This window comes from Rana temporaria, chromosome 10, assembly GCF_905171775.1.
Source record: "Rana temporaria chromosome 10, aRanTem1.1, whole genome shotgun sequence".
Classification (NCBI taxonomy): Eukaryota; Metazoa; Chordata; class Amphibia; order Anura; family Ranidae; genus Rana; species Rana temporaria.
Window position 1 is genome coordinate 39,850,470 of NC_053498.1, and position 21,113 is coordinate 39,871,582.

Sequence of the window (21,113 nt, forward strand, 5' to 3'; positions counted from 1 at the left end):
GAATGGAAAGGGCACAACCTGTGGTGTGATGTAGCACCTGACCAATCACCTACAATTAAGCTCTGAGCGATTGTGTTTTAGAGCCAAGTTTTAAATGTCTACACTGTAAAGAAAACTCATTCCAAATACAGCCTTGGTTTTTACAGTAATGGTTAGAGATAAAAAGGTGACCCCATCTTACCTGACCACAACACTGGTCCCTATATAGGCTCCAGGCTTTGCCCATCACAGTGGGCATACACCCAAAGGAGTCTGCAGGGTCTGGGTTTCATAGGAACAAACCACAATCCTGGACCTGTATACAGTAGTACCCAGCAGCTGACCACACCTATTGCACAAAGTGCTGAGGTGAGCGACCATGAAGGATCCAGTGCCCAAAGCAATGTTACAGTCCATTCCCCCATTTCATAATATACACAATTTAAAGCAAACAAATGTTTTTTGCACTCTCCATAAAACATCAGAAGCATGCAGGACAGTTCAACAAACACCCAGCAAGTAACTTCTAAAATAAAGTTTAATATTAACCATGTAGATGTATTATTGTGTGTTATACATAACAAACACCAAAAAAAAAAAAAAAAAAAAAAAAAAGTTCTTTTTGCAAGACATGTTTTTTTTTTACTCATAAAACATAACCAAACATAAGCCAAAACCTGCAAAGATGTGAGGAGGCAGCACCATATTTTGACTTTTAGATGAGTTATGGTTAAAGTGTGAAAACTGAATGTAAACTGGCAAGGAGACAGTAGATAAGCAAAGGAGCACATGTGGAATTAAAAGACTATCCTCTGAAGTCCTTTTTTTGAGATTCCTGGACATTGATATCTTAACATGAAATTTATAGAAGGCAAAAAATAGTCCACTTTTGCACATAAGATGACAGTCTACTTGGGCCTATTGCAGCTGCAAGGTTTATTTTGCTGCAACTTATAATCTCTAAGCCCCCTTTCACACTGAGGGTGTATTGCAGGCGCTATAGCGTTAAAAATAGTGCCTGCAATCCGCCCTTAAAAAGCTGCTCTATTGTCTCCAGTGTGAAAGCCCGAGGGCTTTCACACTGGAGCGTTGCGCTAGCAGGACGGTAAAAAAAGTCCTGCTAGCCACATCTTTGGAGCGGTGAAGGAGTGGTGTGTATATCGCTCCTCCACCGCTGCGCATTGAAATCAATGGGACAGTGCGGCAATACCTCCCGCAATGCGCTGCTTCAGCTAGCGGGGGGTAAAACGCCCTGCTAGCAGCCGAAATGTGTCGCAAATCCGCCCATAGAATCGGCGGTAAAAATGGCGGCATTTAACCGATAAGGCTATAGGCGGCTTAGTGTGAAAGGGGTCTAATAGAAAAGGGGGCTTTTCCAAGGTTTACACTCATTAGCCTGTATAGGAGGCCTTAAAATCCGTAATGATCTGGCAGACCTGCTAGTGGCAGGACTTGTTTTATATATATTTTCAGATCTGTAAAGATGTATGGCAGCACCTCCACTAACAAATGGTCCACAATGCTGATTTCAGATGACTTTCAGATTTTACACATCCAAAAGGCTCTCCTGTAAAAAAAATATGAGCTGAAGACTATAAATCACTTAGGAGTGCTCCTACTCAAGTGGAAATTGTTTATTTTCTGGATAATCTCTTAAGAAAGTTTGAGAAAAGAGAATCGCAGTTCACAGGCAAACCCTGCTTTATCTTCAGATTAGGTCCATAAGGATATCATCCTCCATGACACTTTGAGTCTGCACCTGCTGCAGTCCTGGCTGGGGAACTGGTCCACGGGGTCCTGTGTTCATCATTACCCCTGAAACAATATGAATTAAAGTAAACATGGGGGAATTTATGGAAAATGTTTAGTTTTTCACCAATATTTCATGATTACCTACATAGTTAAATAGTAGGTGAGGTTGAAAAAAGACACAAGTCCAACATATGTGCGTGATTATATGTCAGTATTACCTTGTATATCCCTGTATGTTGTGGTCGTTCAGGTGCTTATCTAATAGTTTCTTGAAACCATCGATGCCCCCCGCTGAGACCACCACCTGTGGAAGGGAATTCCACATCCTTGCCACTCTTACAGTAAAGAACCCTCTACGTAGTTTAAGATTAAACTTCTTTTCTTATTTGAATGCGTGGCCACATGTCTTGTTAAACTACCTTCCGCGAAAAACTTTTATTCCTATTGTGGGGTCACCAGTATGGTATTTGTAAATTGAAATCATATCCCCTCTCAAGCGTCTCTTCTCCAGAGAGAATACGTTTAGTGCTCGCAACCTTTACTCATAACCAATATCCTCCAGACCCTTTATTGGCTTTGTTGCACTTCTTTGCACTCTCTCCATTTCCAGTACATCCTTCCTGAGGACTGGTGCCCAGAACTGGACAGCATACTCCAGGTGCAGCCGGACCAGAGTCTTGTAGGACCCTTGTATTTATTTACGGGTGTATTTTCCAATTTTTTTTTTGTGTCCTAGTACTTATTGATCTATTGTTATCTCCAGATACCTTCATGTGCTTCTCCTGAGGAAGCGATATCTATCTCGCGAAACGTGACGAGAACAAGTCGCACAGTCGCTCCAGACCAATGGTGGTATCTAGGTGGTGCCGTTGGGTCCCATATATAAAGTTTGTCATGTGATGTCTATGCAACATTATTCACGTCCAGCTAATGTGCAATACATGTTTTTAAATGTATGTTACATAAAATGTTTTCATATTTTTTATAGTTACTGTGAGGTGTGGTGAGGTGTGACTCTTTAAAAGTTCAGAGGGCAAATCGTTTTTTGTGTTGTATGTACTAGTTTGGGACAGAGACACTATACACCACCTCCACACGTTTGTTTACGATATAAAATTGTAAAAATATTCCTAAATGACATCAAAATAAACTGTGCAAAAAAAATATTTAAAAATCATTAGGCAACCTAGCTGCTGGAATAACACCAATTAGCTACTAAAATAAGTATTAACCACTTGCCGAAAGGGCCATAGCTGAATGATGGCTACAGCATCGTCGGACAATTTTGGGAGGACGTAGTATGACGTCCTCCCAGACACATGCTTCCCGCATGCCCCCTGGGGCCCGAACTAGGAAGCATCTGATCACCGAGTTCTCCACATCACATCGGGGTAAAGGGCTGATGACAGCGGCCCTTTACCACTTGATCGCTCCATCCGGTGGATCGATCACTTGTCAACAAGCCAGCGCATGTCTGGTTCTGCTTGCTCCTCTACTCACATGCGTTCGGTACAGTGTGTGAGGAGAGGAGGGAGCAGCAGCGCGAGTGGGCTGTCTCTGGAGTGCCACAGCGCTGATCTGTGCCCATTCATACCTCATCTGTGCCTCAAACATGCCCATCCGTGCTCCATCCATACCAAATCCGTGCCTCATCAGTGTTCATCCCGACAGTCATCCCTGCATGTTGGGCCTCTGTATGTGGCCAGGCTGCACAAGTCCCACACACATGGTATTGCCATACTTAGGAGTAGAAGAATGTATATTGGGGTGTAAATTTTGGCATGTACATGCTATGTGTTCGAAATATCTTATAAATTGACCACTTTGTGTAAAAAACAAAAATGTGTTTTACATTTCTTTCCACATATTCCAAAAACTTGGGTCATTTTGTGGGCGTTTGCATTGTTCTGGTGCTCCAGGGCCCTCAAAAGTGTAAGAGGCGGTTCACACTGGGGCGGCATGACTTCGGGGGCAACTCGGCAAGGCGTCCTGAAGACGACTTCAGAGGCGACTTGCAAAATGACTTCTGTATAGAAGTCAATGCAAGTCGCCCCCAAAGTCGTACAAGAACCTTTTTCTAAGTCAGAGCGACTTGTGTCGCTCCTATTAGAACGGTTCTATTGAATAGAATGGGACGCGACTTGTCAGGCGGCTGAGTCGCCTGACGAGTCGCCCCAGTGTGAACCGGCTCTAATAGGTAGTCAAGAAATTAAATGTGTAATTTATGTCCCCAGAACACCTGACACACATGTGGTATTGCCATACTCAGGACGTGTAGCAGAATGTGTTTTGGGGTGTAGTTGCAAGTATGCATATGCCATGTGGGAGAAATAACCTGTCAATATGACTATTTTGTGAATTAAATAAAATCTTAATTTTGCAAAGAATCGTGGGGAAAAAATTACAACTTCAACTCACCATGCCTCTTACTAAATACCTTGAAATGGCTACGTTCCAAAAAGGGGTCATTTGGAGGGGAATTTGTACTTTCTTGGCTTGTCAGTACATCAGGTGTGATCAATTTTCAGTGATTGGAACCATAGCTTGTGGACACTAACTTTCACAAAGACCAAATAATATACACCGAGTATGGTTATTATTACCAAAGATATGTAGCAGCATATATTTTGAGCAAAATTTATGAAGAAAAATTACTAAAAGACACAATTTAAACACGAAAAAAACGTTTTTTTTTTTTTTTTTTTACAAAATCTTCAGTCTTTTTTAAATTATAGTGCAAAAAATATATTATATTAACTCAGTGCTTCTCCGGGCTCTCCTGTGCCATCGGGGGACCGGAGAACGAATCGGCCAGCGCCGGCTCACGACGATAGAGATTTCCGGTGACCATCTCTAAGGCCGGGCGCGATGTTGTGACGTCATACCCGGGTACCCGGAAATAAACAAAGCTGCAGTCGCGGCTGTCAGCATGAGATTGGTGAATTTTTTTTCCCCCGATCTCATGCTTTCCAGCCTGGGAAGAGGGATGTGGAGTCTTATTGACCCCGCATATCTCCATAAAGAGGACCTGTCACAATATATTCCCATTACAAGGGATGTTTACATTGCTTGTAACAGGAATAAAAGTGATAAAAAAAAAAAAAAATGTAAAAAAAGTGTAAAAAATTAAAAAAAGTAAAATAAAATATAAAAAAATTAAAACGCCCCTGTCCCCGGAAGCTCACGCTCAGAAGTGAACATGCATGTAAGTCCTGCCCGCATATGTAAACGGCGTTAAAACCCCACATGTGAGGTATCACCAAGTGCGTTAGAGCGTGTGCAACAATTCTAGCACTAGACCTCCTCTAACTCGAAAATAGTAACCTGTAAAAAAAAAGTGTGCACAATTTTAAAGTGTGACATGTATTTACTCGTAACATCATCTTTCACATTATACAAAAAAATTGGGCTAACTTTACTGTTTTGTTATTTTTTAATTCATGAAACTGTTTAAGAAAAAAAAAGGCGTTTGAAAGATTATTGCGCAAATACTATGCAAGATAAAAAGTTGCAATGACTGCCGTTTTATTCCCTAGGGTGCTTGCTAAAAAATATATAATGTTTGGGGGTTCTGACTAATTTTCGAGCAAAAAAATTATGAATTTTACATGAAGGAGAGAAGTGCCAGAATAGACCCGGTGCTGAAGTCGTTAAATACCACAAAAAGAAAGCTCAATTTGTGTGAAAAAAGGACAAATGTCATATGGATGTGTTGCATGACTAATTGTCATTCAAAACGTGAGAGCACTGAAAGCCGAAAAATGGCCTTGTTAGGGTATAACATATTTTTTTTACTTTTTTGCAAATTTTTTCATGTGATTTAGGTATATTTTTACATTTGATCCCCAGGGATCCTTGTAGAGCTCAATTGGAAAAAGTTGTGCATTTGCTTTTCTCTGAATCAAAGTTGCAGTTATTGAGAGGTTACATTTGATGACTAGACAGACATCTGTTATTTTTCAAACTTATTATGCAAATATTACAAGCTAAGGTATATTACCACCATACATGTAAGAGCTTTGAAATGTTACCTGGCATAGGTGCCCGTTGTGCCATCTGATTGCCCCACTGCTGAGTTGGTGCTTGGTGCATAAGTGACTGTCCTGGCATCTGCAGCTGAGACTGTCCAGGGGCTTGGTGTTGCATCTGTTGCCCCAGTGCTTGGTGGGGGAGCATGCCCTGTGCTGCCTGCTGCATGTGGTGCAAAGGCTGCTGGGTCTGAGGAACGCTGGGCTGTGGCTGCAAGACAGGGCACAAGTTATTACTTTCAAACAATTTAAAACTAAACTGATTCAGAGTCATTTTTATTTTAACCACTTAAGGACCGGCTCCTGTACATATACGTCGGCACTTTAAAGATGGATATATCAGTGTTAGTTTGAGGACCAGAGAGCATTACATTCGACATGATTCCATATGAATTAGACCCGCTTATGCAATTGGCATAATAGAGAAGTGGGCAGGAGTATATGCACTCTGACACTCATATATTGATGCAGTTATCCCGTACGATCATGATTGTACATTTGTCATTACAGTGGTCTTTTTCATCAATGTGTGATGGATCTATAGGTAATTATAATTGCACCACCACTTTGATTTTTTGGCGTATAGATGGACGCTTTGCTCCTGAGGGAGGGTGGGGTATGTAATCATGCCACACCTACCCATTTGGGTGCATGTGGTCCCTGCTGGGTAGTACATATGTGACCATATATTATGTACTTACCCAGTGCTACATTTGCCTATTTGGATATCTTAGTCATTAACACGTCATTCGTGAATGTGATTTTTGATAGATATCGCACAACTTCTTTATTCTTTATTTTTTGGAATATATATGAGGTTCTCGTATACTAGTGTGTGTTTTTAAAAAATATTTTATGAAATATTTTAAAAAAAGTTTTGGAAAAATAGGATTTTTGTACTCACCGTAAAATCCATTTCTCTGAGTTCATGGACGGACACAGCAGCCTTTGACCTTAGGGTTATATCCGCTTCCTTCCAGGAGAGTTAGGCAGAAACAAAGCACTTAAAGTGTTAACAACTTTTCTCAGTACAGCTCCTCCCAGGGGGCGTGGCTCCCCGGGTATAACCCACACCCTGCTCTAGCAGCCCCAGTTTGTAACAAGCAGTACAAACAAAGGAGGGGTGGGTGCTGTGTCCGTCCATGAACTCAGAGAAATGGATTTTACGGTGAGTACAAAAATCCTATTTTCTCTTCCGTTCATGGACGGACACAGCAGCCTTTGACCTTAGGGACGTCCCCAAGCAGTGTCAAAAAATTTCGAGGGGTGGGAAAACAACACAGCAAACCAAACTTCACACCAAACAAAACCGGAGTTCCTCAATGGAGGAACCCCAACCTTAAACTGCCGCCTACAGTAGGCATCAGAAGATGCACTCACATCCACCTTGTAAAATTTAGAAAAAGTGCGGACTGACGACCAGGTCGCTGCCTTACACACCTGTAACACAGAGGCTTGATGTCGGAAAGCCCAAGAGGCACCGATCGCCCTGGTCGAATGCGCCGTAACCTGAAAGGAAGGCGCCTGACCCTTCAGGGCATAGGCTTGAAGCACAACATGTCGGATCCACCTAGAAATGGTGGCCGACGAGACCGCCAGGCCTTTTCTAGGACCAGTCACCGACACGAACAGTGAGTCCGACTTCCGAAACGGAGCCATAGCGGATAAGTACACTCGAAGGGCCCGGACCACATCCAGGGAATGTAAAGCGGCCTCCTTCGGGTTTTTCGGCCGAGGACATAAGGATGGAACAACAATGTCCTCAATAATGTGAAAAGCCGAAACGACCTTTGGGAGAAAAGAAGGCTGCGGACGCAGCACCATCTTATCCTTATGGATGACTAAGTAGGGGGCCTTGCAGGACAAGGCCGCCAATTCAGACACCCGTCTGATCGAGGTAATCGCTACCAGAAAAAACACCTTCTGTGACAGAGTCAACAAGGGGATCTTCCGAATGTCCTCAAATGGAGCGTCTTGAAGCACCAAGAGGACCAAATTCAAGTCCTATGGGGGCAATGGAGGGCGCACAGGAGGGGCCACATGCGCTGCCAAGGGTCGCTGAAAGTAAACAGCCAGAGCAGAAATCTGACTCTTAACCGTACTTAAGGCGAGAGCCTGGTCCACTCCCCGATGTAAAAACAGCAGAATCCGGGGACACCACGTATGTACGGGGGTGCCACTTCATCTCCTCACACATAGAGATGTAGGTATTTCACGTACGATGGTAAATTCTCCTAGAAGTACACTTCCGTGCACGCAGCATGGTAGAAACCACCGAGCCCGATAGGCCCCGGTCCTTCAACACCTGGCTTTCAACAGCCACGCCGTTAAAGCCAGCGACTGTAAAGCAGGATGGAAGATCGGACCCTGCGACAGAAGATCTTGTCTCGGGGGTAGACGCCAGGGGCTGTCTGCCACCAGACGCACCAGGTCCGCGAACCAGGAGTGGCGCGGCCAATCTGGGGCGATCAGGATTGTTGGAATCCCTTCTGCTTCCACCCTACGCAGCAGACGAGGAAGAAGCTGCAGAGGAGGGAAGGCGTACATTAGGTAATAGTGACCCCAAGGTGCCACCAATGCGTCTGCCCACAGGTCCCTCGACCTGGCCACGAACCGTGGCACCTTCCGGTTGAGACGGGACGCTAGAAGGTCAACGTCTGGAGTGTCGCATTTTTGGCACAGACTCTGAAACACCTCTGGGTGGAGAGACCACTCTCCTTGGTCCAGAGTTGTGGAACGGACTTTTCGGCCCACCGAAGGATGTGCACGACCTCCGTCGCTGCAGCTGAACTCCGTGTGCCTCCCTGATGATTGACGTACGCCACGGCCGTGGCGTTGTCGGACTGGATCCTGACCGGTTGGCCCTGCAGATCCAGGGACCACCTGGCAAGGCACACCTTGATTGCTCGGAGCTCCAGAATATTGATCGTAAGGCGGGACTTCTCCTGAGTCCAGCGCCCCTGGGCTGACTGGGTGCCCCAAACGCCCCCTAACCGGAGAGGCTGGCATCCGTCGTGACCACTGTCCAGCGGCACGGCAGAAAAGACTTCCCGGTCCGAAGCACCGGAGACGTCAGCCACCACACCAGGGAAGACTTGACCAGCTGGCTCAACTAAATCTGGTAATCCAGAGAAGACGGGAGCTTGTCCCAACGTGACAGAATTTCCTTCTGTAGCTCCCTGGTGTGGAATTGGGCATACGGGACCGCCTCATCAGACCCAGAACCCTCATGCAGAATCGAAGAGATGACCACTTCTGGGTCGACAACTGCTTCACTGCAGATTGCAGGGTCTTCAGTTTCTCCATCAGGAGGAACACTCTCGCCTCCGCGGAGTCCAGGACTAGTCCCAAGAATTCCAGTCTCTGGGAAGGAACAAACACTGACTTCTGGATATTCAGAAGCCAGCCAAACTCTTGGAAAGTCTGACACGTGATAGACATGTCCTCTTCCAATTCTGAGCCGGAGGAAGCTTGCAGGAGAAGGTCGTCCAGATATCCCACAGTAGCAATCCCTCGCTGCCTCAGCAGGGCTAGTACAAATTGAAAGTGGTCCTCCCCGATCGCAAAGCGCAGAAATCTCTGGTGCTTTGTGCATATGGGAACATGTAGGTACGCGTCCATGATATCCAAGGATGCCAGAAAGTCCCCCTGATGGAGTGCCGCCATTAGCGAGCGAATCGACTCCATCCTAAATTTTGCACCTTGACAAAACAATTGAGGGCCTTGAGGTCCAGGATTGGACGGACCCCTTCCTTCTTGGGGACCACAAACAGATTGGAGTAAAACCCCTGAAACCGCTCCTGCGAGGAACTGGCACAATCACTCCCCTGCCCACACAATCCTGGACAGCCCCTGACAGATCCTTCCGGCGTACCGGAGGAAGCCGAAGGTTGGAAGGAAAGAATCTGTTTGGCGGACAAGAGAGAAACTGTATCTCGTACCCCGAGGAAACTACTTTGCAAACCCAACGGTTGGAAAGAAGAGACCTCCATCGAGCCGCAAATTCGTGAAGCTGGCCCCCCACCCAAGACACGGGCGGGGGCAGACCTTCATGCGGAAGCAGGCTTGTTGGGCTTGCGGAACCAGGTGCGCTTCTGCCCTGCAGCAGAGGCCTTAGCACCTTGCACACCTTTTCCCGCCGCACTGGGCGCACGGAAAAAACGTTTGGGAGTAGTAAAGGAGGGCCCTTGCTTACGACGAGGCTCCTTGCCCTTCCCAGACTGTGGGAGCAACGTGCTCTTACCACCCGTGGCATCCTTAATGATGTCATCCAGGGATGCCCCGAAAAGCCGTTCACCCTTAAAGGGCAAATCCACTAAGGCCTTCTTTGAGTACTGGTCTGCAGACCAGCATTTCAGCCACACAAGGCGGCGCAGTACCACTGCATAGGCAGAGGCCCTGGAGAGCAAGGGAAGCGTATCCAGTACCGACTCACAGACAAATTTTAGACCCTGAACCAATTGTTCGACCAAGTCCTTACATGTCTCGGAAGCATTCTGTGCCTCCAGCTCCTGCAGCAAAAGCTTTGCCCGTTCAGTCAGCGTCTGCGACACCAGAGTCCTGGACAAAACCGGTCTCACAGCCGAACCCACTACTGTGAACATGGAGTGGGCCACAGCCTCCACTCTCCTATCTGCGGGGTCCTTAAAGGCAGGAGCCCCTTCCACAGGCAACGTGGTGGCTTTGCTCAATCTGGACACGGGAGGGTCCACTGATGGAGTAGAGACCCACTTTTTTAAAAAGTCCTCCTCAAAGGGATAACGGGTCGCAAAGTATTTTGGAACGGCAAAAACTTTTTGCGGCATATCCCATTCCTTGTACAATAATTTGTCCAAATAAGGAACACAAGGACACTTTTGTGGTGCGCGGCGGTTTACGGAACCCAAAAGGGACTGGCACATCTGGTGCCTCCGCCAGATCCTCCAGTTTCAGAGTATCACGCACCGCAGAAATAAGAGCTCCAACAAATTCCTTATAAGCAACTGACCCTGAAGCAGAGTCATCCTCACTCTCCGCGTGGGTTAAGCCCGCATCTGACATTACAGAACCAGAGCCAGATGCAATAGCAGGGCCTGATTCTGTGTCAGAGACATCCCCAGAAGCAGGCTCAGAGAGGGGGTGCTTTTTACCCCCCTTCTCGCCACTTGCCGCTTCAAACCTGGCGAGAAACGCCTCCATGACAGCCGACATTGCCTCAACAGATGTGGCAGGGGGAGGGGCACCAAGGGTTAACTCAGGCATTGCTGGGGCAAAAGTACCAGGTTCAGGCTCCATAATGCCCCACCGCTGTGTCACCCAGAACTGCAAGGCAGAACCACCCACCGGTCACCTCCTGGCTTCTAACAACAGAGGTAGAGGCCCCCAGGGAACTCACCACCCCACCCGGTGCAGCGTGAGCTGAGAAAAATCTGAGGTGTGCACTGAAGCTGGCTGCGCTGAGTCTGTCACCTTAGGGAGATTCGCGGTCTTTTTGCAGCGCTAAAACCGCCACACGAGGCCAATAGAAATCCAAGATGGCCGCCATATGAGGAAAAAACCATAGGACTACAGGAAAATGGCCGCCGAGCCATATAAACCGCGACCACGGCAAAATGGCGGCCATTGCGCAGTTTAAAAAGACCCCCAGTGACAGCACGCAGCGCAGCACACACAGCGGAGCACACAAACACCTGTACTGTAAAAAACACAGCCCCCGCGGTAATAAAGAGACCCCAGAAGGCCCCCCTCACAGCCGCTACCCAAATGGGGAAGGAGGGAGAGGAAATCAGGGAGAGAGGAAAGCAGGAAGAACCCTCAGTCGACCTCCCAGGGGAAAACACCAGCCATACCACCTTACCTGAGCAAGGGGCCACTACTTACCTGTCCTGCGACCACCGGCTGGAGGTATCCCGGACGGAACCAACGTCCACTAACGTCATGGCTGTCAGCCAGACACACTGTGACAAGGCCAGAGACCGGTCATATGTAGTTCCCCGGCCTACCCTGGAGCAACGGGGCCTGTCAAAGCTGAGCTGAGGGCCGGCACATGCTCGATGGCCGAACATGGGGGGACTACAAGAGTCAAGACCCAGCCTGTCACCCAGTCGGCAGTTGATAGACGAATCTCAGGATCCAAAAATGCAGGAACAAAACAATAAAAAGCGAAAAAATCGCAAAAAAATCTCCAGAGTACAGGAACTCTAGAGGGCCTGTCCTCTCCTGACATTAGGCAGAAGAAAACTGGGGCTGCTAGAGCAGGGTGTGGGTTATACCCGGGGAGCCACGCCCCCTGGGAGGAGCTGCACTGAGAAAACACTTTAAGTGCTTTGTTTCTGCCTAACTCTCCTGGAAGGAAGCGGATATAACCCTAAGGTCAAAGGCTGCTGTGTCCGTCCATGAACGGAAGAGAAATATTGGTTTTACATTTTTTTTTTAAGTAAACATGGTTTAATGTTTAAAAACTGTTTTATATAGATGCTGCACACCACACTTTAACCAGTGATGTTATAACATTAGGTACCATCGAGATGCAATTCAGTTTTATAGATTTGAGCTAGATGTCATCTCTGTTCAAATGCTTGCATCTAGATATCAGCGCTTTGTGGTCAAGGGGACATGATGTGTGCGCACGCGCAAGATCGGGTCCTGTATGAGAGGCATAGGGGAGGGTATAAAGGGAGGGAGTGTTGGTATGAGCAGCCAATCCTATGCATAAGTTCAAAGTGACGAAACGTCGGGGGCGTGGCTGCACAATATGAATCTACACTGAAGTGAGACGTTGCAGCCAAGAACGTTATACTGTTGTTGCGGTCCGGCACTCGGGAGTCGGTGAGAGACCTAGATCGAGCGCATACCTTGGGTCTTTTGTGACCGCTGTGCACTGCAGTCCCATCATACAAATGTGTTTGCTGTGTTTTTTATCAAGGCTTTTTTTTTATGTTGGAACATGTGAGTGTAATATTTGAAGTGTTGGTGTGATTTTAATAAATTGGTCTTACTATTTTACACTAATGGAGCACTTTTTTCCATTTTACATGTGTGGATATACCCTGAGCTGAAACACAAGTATATAGTTGCTGGTCGTTTAACCCTCTGGAGGTGTAATTGGCAAGCTCTTGAGCCGAACACGAGAGTGGGTGGCATTCACAGCTGGTGAGTGCAATTTCAGAAGGGAGTTGTCACAAGCATGGTGATGTGGTGGAAGATTTTAAGATTTAAGAAGATTGAATCTTGCTTGGATTATCACTTAACTTTATGGACTATTATAAATATATTATTGTATTATTTATTTGCCACATGTCACGATGGGTTATTTGTAATAGTCACGATGTTATAAGTGATTGATACACAGACACTTAGGGATTGGTACATTTTTTCCTATTTTCACATAGTAGTTTTTAGGTTAAAATCCAGTTTATTAACATTTGTTTTTTTAAATGGAAGCTCTATTTTTCTATTTCTTATTATTGGCGCAATGGTGGTATAAAATATCATGGGCGGTACATATATTTTTAAACCTACAGTTTATTACTAGTGGTGTGTTGTGCGTTTTTATGCAGAAGATTCAGAGGACTATACTTGTGCATTTAGACTCTTAATTTCTTTTTAGTGTGTGGACTTTATTGTTTTGTTTATTGTTCACTTTTACCATTCAGGAAACACGTATTTTTCATTTTTGGTTCACTATTCCCAGTTAGGGAACACAAATATTTGATTGTGCACTCAGTATCTTGCAAGTTAATCACTTATTCTCATTTAAGGATTTATGGGGAGTTATTTTGTATTTAGGAAGCACAACACTGTTTTGTTTTATATATTTTACACTTATTTATTTGTGAAGGGAACACATTTTCTGCGTGCAGCAGCCAAATCTCACTTCTTGTTTTTGTGGTGGGATTTTGTTAAATCACTGTATATACATCCTAGTTGTACAGAAGTCAATACTGATCGACTTCTGTACAATCAACCTGTCAGATAAATACAGCACTGATCAGTGTATTCTGATGGCAGGGAAGTCTCCCCGCTGTCAGCATACCACCATCAACCTCAAATGTGTGGATGGGGGAATCAGGTCAGATTTCTTCATTAGACCCGTTGGTTGAATAAAACAATTAAATAAACGGTCTTATCTATAACCAGCTTAAGCAAGTCCTGTGATGACTCACTCAATTCAGAGAACCCCTTTCAGGACGCCATTTCAAATAGGTCAGTTTTTCAGGTGGACCTGATTGAAGACCCATTTATCCCTATGGACAGGTGGGTTTAAACAGACTTGTGTTCCTTTACATCCATCTACCTCTGGGTCAAATTGGGTCCACTAAAAATAAACAAACAGAAGGAGACTCTGTATTCTTTAGAAAGGGAAAAACAATTGCTAAGAATAATAACTGATGGTCGGACTTTGAGGCAAGACGGAAGTATAAAAGTATGAATTTATTACAAAATTAGAAATTTTATACAACAATAAAAGATATATAAAACCATATGAATAGATAGATATGGAAAAAATCCTCTGAAGGCGAAGGCGACCCCCCCACCCGAGAGTAAGGTGGAGGCAAACCTTCATGCTGTCGCAGATTTGTTAGCAGGCTTGTTTGGCTTATGAACCCAGGGACGCTTTTGTCCCTCAGCCTGCCCCTTGTCAACCTTGGAAAAGCTTACCTGCGGGTCAAGACTGACGAAAAAAACACTTGAGCGGAAAAGGAGGGCCCAGGCCTACGGCGTGGCTCCTTAACTTTCCTGGATTGTGGAAGCAGCATGCTCTTACCTCCAGTGGCATTCTTAATAATGTTGTCCTGCGAGGCTCCAAAAAGCCTCTCTATGGAAGGGCAAATCCGCCAGAGCCTTCTTGGGAGTCTGGTCCGCTGACCAGCATTTAAGCCAAATCAGGCGACGTAGTACCACAGCAGATACTGAGGTTCTGGAAAGCAAGGGAGCTGTATCCAGGGCTGCATCGCAGACATACTTAAGGTCATGCACCAACTGGTCGGCCAGTTCCACGCAGACCGGGGGAAGCCTGTTGCTTCGCCAACTCACGGTGCAACAATTTTACCCATTCGGTAAGTGTCTGAGACACCAGGGCCGCGGCCAAAACAGCCGCAAGGCTGACCACAGCATGGTGAACATAGACCTAGCGCTTGCGTGGACCTAGCGCTTGCGTCTGTGGCCACTGCCTCAGACCTCCTATCTGCAGAATCCTTAAATGCAGGGGACCCCTCCACCGGAATTGTGGTGAACTTGTTCAACATGGATACCGGGGGGTCCATCACCGGAGGAGATGCCCATATTCTCAGAAGGTTCTCCTCAAAAGGGTAACAGACCGCCAAATGCGTTTCGGGATCAAAAAAGCCTGCTGCAGTCATTCCCACTCCTTGTCAATAAACGTATCAAAATAAGTTACATAAGGAAACACCTTAGCAGTGCGGGTCGGCTTGTGGGACCCAAAAGGGACCAACACCTCAGTAGATGCCCCGACCGTATCCTCTAGCTTGAGGATTTCACGCAATGCAGTGATAAGTGCTCCAACAAGCGCCTTCCCCTGCGCTGACCCGGACACAAAGTCTTCCCCCACTGTCCGAAAGGTCCTGGTCCACATCCTCTGACACTTCAGAACAGGGGCACTGTGTCACAGTCAGGCCCGAGTCTGAGTCAGAGCTTTCCCCAGAAGATGGTGGGGGGGCGCTTTTTACCCCCCTTACGCCCACACACTACTTCCACCCTGGCAACAAGGGACTCCAGGACTGCCGACAAAGCGTCCACAGGCACTGCAGGGGAACTAGTTGCTATTACAGGAATGTCTGGGGAAGAAGCGCCCTCTGACGCCATGGTGACCCGCTCACCTGACAGCCACCCAAGGACTCAGTCAAGTTACACAAAAAAGGCCCACCCTCCTTGCTGCTACAGGCCAAGGGTTTTTCCCCCAGAGGACTCAACGCACTACTTAGTGCTGCGGTCCGCTCTACTCCAGCACAGAGTGTGTCTGAGGCGTCTCTGAGGTGATCTGCCGTCTGCGCCATTCAGAATGACAAAGACCAGCGCTAGAGGCCAAAACTAATGCTAGAACCACACAAAGATGGCCGCATCAGCAAAAGTGTGCGAGCTACAAGAAAATGGCCACCCACAGTATGAGCAGCAGAAACCGTGCAGCTACGAGAAGATGGCCGCCAGCTTTAATAGCATTGGGAACAGCGTGACCACAGGAAAATTACACCGGCGCATCCAAAATGGCGAAGAATGTTCTGAGGCAAAGCAAATAGGCCGCGAAGCACTGGGCCTCCGAGCGAAGCCCCCCCACATGGCAGACCACCCATACAACAGCAAACTGGGACATCCGCGCAGCCCCCAGCCAGGACCCAGAGCCCCCCTCAGGGACCCCCCGGTCAGGTACACAGCAGGCTCAGCAAAAGCATGGGGAGGAGGTATGGAGGGGATAGAGGAAAGGGGGGGCAAGAGACCCCTATCGACCACCCCAGGAATGCCCAGCTGTTCCATCCTGCCAAGACAGGAGGAACCTTACTTACCCATCCCTGCGAGGACTGCTGGACGCATTCCTGACAGACCCATCACCCGAGCAGTACGGAGTGGCTGTCAGCCATGGCTCACTGACTCGGAGAGCAGTAGCCCGGTCATGTGTGCGCCCCGGAGGATATAGCTCACCGGCCACCCCTGGAGCAAACTGGGTATGTCGTGGTTGACCCAGCGCGTAGTTAAGGCCTGCTCACGCTCGATGGCCGGACTGGGGAGACTACAAGGACCTATATTATTCAGCCTGTCACCCAGCCAGCAGTTGATAGGAGATCTCAGGATCAAAAGTAGAAAGAAACAACAAAAATAAAAGTACTCCAGGACCAATGGACCCCTAGGAAGCTAGGAAGCTTTCTACTAGGTAGAGAAAAACTGAGCTGCTGACTGCAGGGTGAGGGGTTATAGACAGAGGGACAGCCCCCTGGGTGGTACTGTTCAGCTTTCCTGTGTTACATGTTTAACTGTAACATGTATGCCTAGTCCTCGCCCGATAGACGGAACATAACCCTAATGTCAAGAATTAATGGAGCTGTGTCCGTCCATGAACGGAAGAGAAAGAAGCATTAGGCTCAAACTGCCCACCTAGCTCTTGTCCATAGACAATTACTATTAGAAAAGCAGCTGAGGGCAGGCTGTGTACTGGCATGTATAACCGACGCCGGACAAGTAGGAATAGTGGCACAGACTTCCTGGAGGTGTTCTGCATAAAGTACTGTAGACAGCCCCTGCAAAGTCTCACCAAGACTGACAAGGGACAGCCAAGTGTGAGAGAGCAGCTTGACTGCAGGTTCTTTTCTATTAGCTTTCCTCTTTCTTTTTCAGCTGAGCACTACTCATCTATTTCTGCTCCTACTCCTCTCTACAGTTTAGCGCTCCACAGCTTTTGGTTGTCCAAGAGCCAAGAGGTGTGCAGAAGCAGGGGGAACACTGCATTGCTTGCTTTCCCTATTAGTAATGTGTTATTTGTAGGTGATATTTTATTCTGTTACAATTGTACCCGTTAACCTTTACTAGTCATGTGCAGCGATGATGCTACTGGTTTGACATTGGAGTCATTTGCTCCCGTCACTGTATATGCACATGCCCATTTTCTTGAGTCTGCCAAGGCTGTAGGCACAGGACTGGAAAATGTAATTTTGCAAGGTACAGTGCCCTGAAAAAGTATTCATAACCCATGACATTTTCCACATTTTGTCATGTTACAACCAAAAACTAAAATTTTATTGGGATTTTATGTGATAGACCAACACAAATGGTATAAATATGTGAACAGTTTGGCACATGCTGATACCCCTAACTAAAATCTAGTGGAACCAATTGCCTTCAGAAGTCACCTAGTTAGTAAATAGAGTCCACCTGAGTCTAACTGTGTGTAATTTAATCTGTAGTATAAATACAGCTGTTCTGTGAAGCCATCAGAGGTTTGTTAGAGAACCTCAATGAAAAAACAGCACCATGAAGGGCAAGGAACACACCAGACAGGTCAGGGATACAGTTGTGGAGAAATTTAAAGCAGGGTTATGTTATATATATATATATATATATATATAAAAAGATCACAAGCTTTGAACATCTCACAGAGCACTGTTCAATCCATCATCCAAAAATGTGACTGCAAACCTACCAAGACACGGCTGTCCACCTAAACTGACAGGCCAGGCAAAGAGAGCATTAAAGAGGTTGTAAAGGTACAGTTTTCTTTTCCTAAATGGCTTCCTTTACCTTAGTGCAGTCCTCCTTCACTTACCTCATCCTTCGATTTTGCTTTTAAATGTCCTTATTTCTTCTGAGAAATCCACACTTCCTGTTCTTCTGTCTAACTCCACACAGTAATGCAAGGCTTTCTCCCTGGTGTGGAGTGTCGCGCTTGCTCCCTCCCTTGGACTACAGCGAGCATGGCACTCCACACCAGGGAGAAAGCATTGCATTACTGTGTGGAGTTAGACAGAAAACAGGAAGTGAGGATTTGTCAGAAGAAATAAGGACATTTAAAAGCAAAATCGAAGGATGGAGGTAAGTGAAGGCGGACTGCACTAAGGTAAAGGAAGCTATTTAGGAAAATAAAAATGTACCTTTACAACCCCTTTAATCAGAGAAGCAGCCAAGAGGCCCATAGTTACTCTGGAGGAGCTGCAGAGATCCACAGCTCAGGTGGAAGAATCTGTCCACAGGACAACTATTAGTTGTGCACTTCGCAAATCTAGCCTTTATGGAAGAGGGGCAAAAAGAAAGCTATTTTTGATAGAATAGGAGGCCTCCCTGTTGATGCCTTGTATGGAGAAACGCAGCGTCGGGCGGGGGCAATAGAACCTGACGTCACCACGCTCCATCTGACTGGCCTGAGCCGCGGCTGGAAGATAGCTTGTTTTTAAACTGTTCTGCAGGAAAGTTTTGCATTTGATATCAGTAACCCTGCATTTTGAAATAAAGGGACTTTAATTTTTTAATCCTACTGCACCACAAAGCTTTTAATTTTTACGTTTTTTGCTGAGAGTGAATCCTGTCTGTGGCAAAGGTTTAGCCCAAAATGCTGACAGGATTACAGGAGAAATCAGGGCAGACTTTCAGAGCTGGATTTCATTATAACCAGGGAAAACCAGAACACTGGCTCTTTACAGTTTATACAGGAGCAGCTAGATACTGCACAAACAAAAATCGACGATCTCGAGAATCGGTCGAGAAGAGACAATTTTCGGATCAGAGGGTTAAAAGAATCCATTCCTGATGTACAAGCTGCAGTTCAAGATATTATTAAATCTCTGATCCCATCAATACCGGCTTATAAATTAGAGCTGGATAGAACACATAGATCCCTAGGCCCTCTTAGGAAGAACGGATCTCCAAGGAACATTGTGGTGAAACCACACTTTTTTTCTATCAGGAAGTAATGAAACAATCCCGCCAACAGGAACAGTTACAATACCAAGGCTCAGCTATCTAAATATTCTCTGATATTTCTCCTTTCACCATCCAAAAGAAAAGATCATTGAAACCCCTCCTAGCAGCCCTAACCAAGAAAGACAAAATATTGTTGGGCCTTTCCTTTTGCCCTGAAATTTTCCTATAAAAGTAAAACACGCTTTTCATAACTTTCAGGAGAGAGAACATCTGTTACTGGACCTAAAGCTCATTACTCTTGATACAGATATGGATACCCACAACAGGGATCAGCTAAACGCCAATCCCCTCAAAGCCCAACTTCTTCTCATTGGGGCAAGGCTAAATATAAGAGAATAAAGGATAATCTCCCACCTTGATGAGGAGTCGCATACGTCTACTGTGTAAAATCTTACTCTTCCTTTTTTCGCTCGCCTTGTTTTTCAGGCGGATATGGTTTTCCATGCACTATTTCTGATTCTAAACTGACTTGTTCCATTTAAAAGGAACTATAGCAGTGTTGACATTCAGTAGTAGTCTTTTTTTTTTCTTCCCCAGGCTACAGAATACTCATTATCTAAGACTTTTAGTCAGTATGGACTTGTTTATATATAGAACTTGTATTATACATAGACAGTCAGGTCCATAAATATTGAGACCGACACAATTGTAATCTTTTTGTCTCTTTTCACCACCACAATGAATTTGAAATGAAACGAACTGCAGACTTTCAGCTTTAATTTGAGGATATTTACATTAAAATCATATGAATGGTGTAGGAATTACAACAGTTTGTATATGTGCCTCACACTTTTTAAAGGGACCAAAAGTAATGGGACAATTTGCTGCTCGGCTGTTCCATGGCCAGGTGTGTGTTATTCTCTCATTACCCCATTTACAAGGCGCAGATAAAAGGTCCAGAGTTTAATTTCAAGTGTGCTATTTGCATTTGGAATCTGTTGCTGTCAACTCTCAATATGAGATCCATAGAGTTGTCGCTAACAGTGAAGCAAGCCATCATTAGGCTGAAAAAACAAAACAAACCCATCAGAGACATAGGAAAAACATTAGGTGTGGCCACATCAACTGTTTGGAACATCCTTAAAAAGAAAACGCACCAGTGAGCTCAGCAACACCAAAAGACCCGGAAGACCACAGAAAACATTTGGTAGATGACAGAAGAATTCTTTCCCTGGTGAAAAAAAACACCCTTCACAACAGTTGGCCAGATCAAGAACACTCTCCAGGAGGTAGGTGTATGTGTGTCAAAGTCAACAATCAAGAGAAGACTTCACCAGAGGGAATACAGAGGGTTCACCACAAGATATAAACCATTGGCGAGCCTCAAAAACAGGAGGGTCAGGTTAAAGTTTGCCAAACATTCAAAAAAGCCTTCACAGTTCTGGAACAACATCCTATGAACAGATGAGACCAAGATCAACTTGTACCAGAGTGATGGGAAGAGAAGAGTATGGAGAAGGAAAGGAACTGCTCATGATCCAAAGCATACCACCTCATCAGTGAAGCATGGTGGTGGTAGTGTCATGGCGTGGGCATGTATGGCTGCCAATGGAACTGGTTCTCTTGTACTTCTAGATGATGTGACTGCTGACAAAAGCAGCAGGATGAATTCTGAAGTGTTTTGGGCAATATTATCTGCTCATATTCAGCCAAGTGCTTCATAACTCATTGGACGGCGCTACAATGCAGATGGACAATGACCCGAAGCATGCTGTGAAAGCAACCAAAGAGTTTTTCAAAGAGTTTTTCAAGGAAAATAAGTGTAATGTTATGCAATGACCAAGTCGATCATCTGACCTGAATACGATTGAGCATGCATTTCACTTGCTGAAGACAAAACTAAAGGGAAAATGCCCCAAGAACAAGCAGGAACTGAAGACAGTTGCACTAGAGGCCTGGCAGAGCATTACCAGGGATTAAACCCAGCGTCTGGTGATGTCTATGCGTTTCAGA

General features: G+C 45.8%; 1 protein-coding gene across 4 annotated transcripts in view; it reads right to left on the reverse strand.

The window, feature by feature from the left end:
- Positions 1-1,598: 1,598 nt before the first annotated feature.
- Positions 1,599-21,113, reverse strand: part of MED25 (mediator complex subunit 25) — a 555,669-nt gene continuing 536,154 nt past the window's right edge. For all 4 annotated transcript variants that reach the window (XM_040327573.1, XM_040327575.1, XM_040327572.1 and 1 more), the window contains 2 exons: positions 5,763-5,970; positions 1,599-1,794 (listed from right to left, as the gene is read on the reverse strand). In XM_040327573.1, the coding sequence (XP_040183507.1) occupies positions 1,688-1,794; positions 5,763-5,970 (315 nt within the window). In that variant the 3' untranslated portion in view covers positions 1,599-1,687. The remainder of the gene's footprint in view (positions 1,795-5,762; positions 5,971-21,113) is intronic.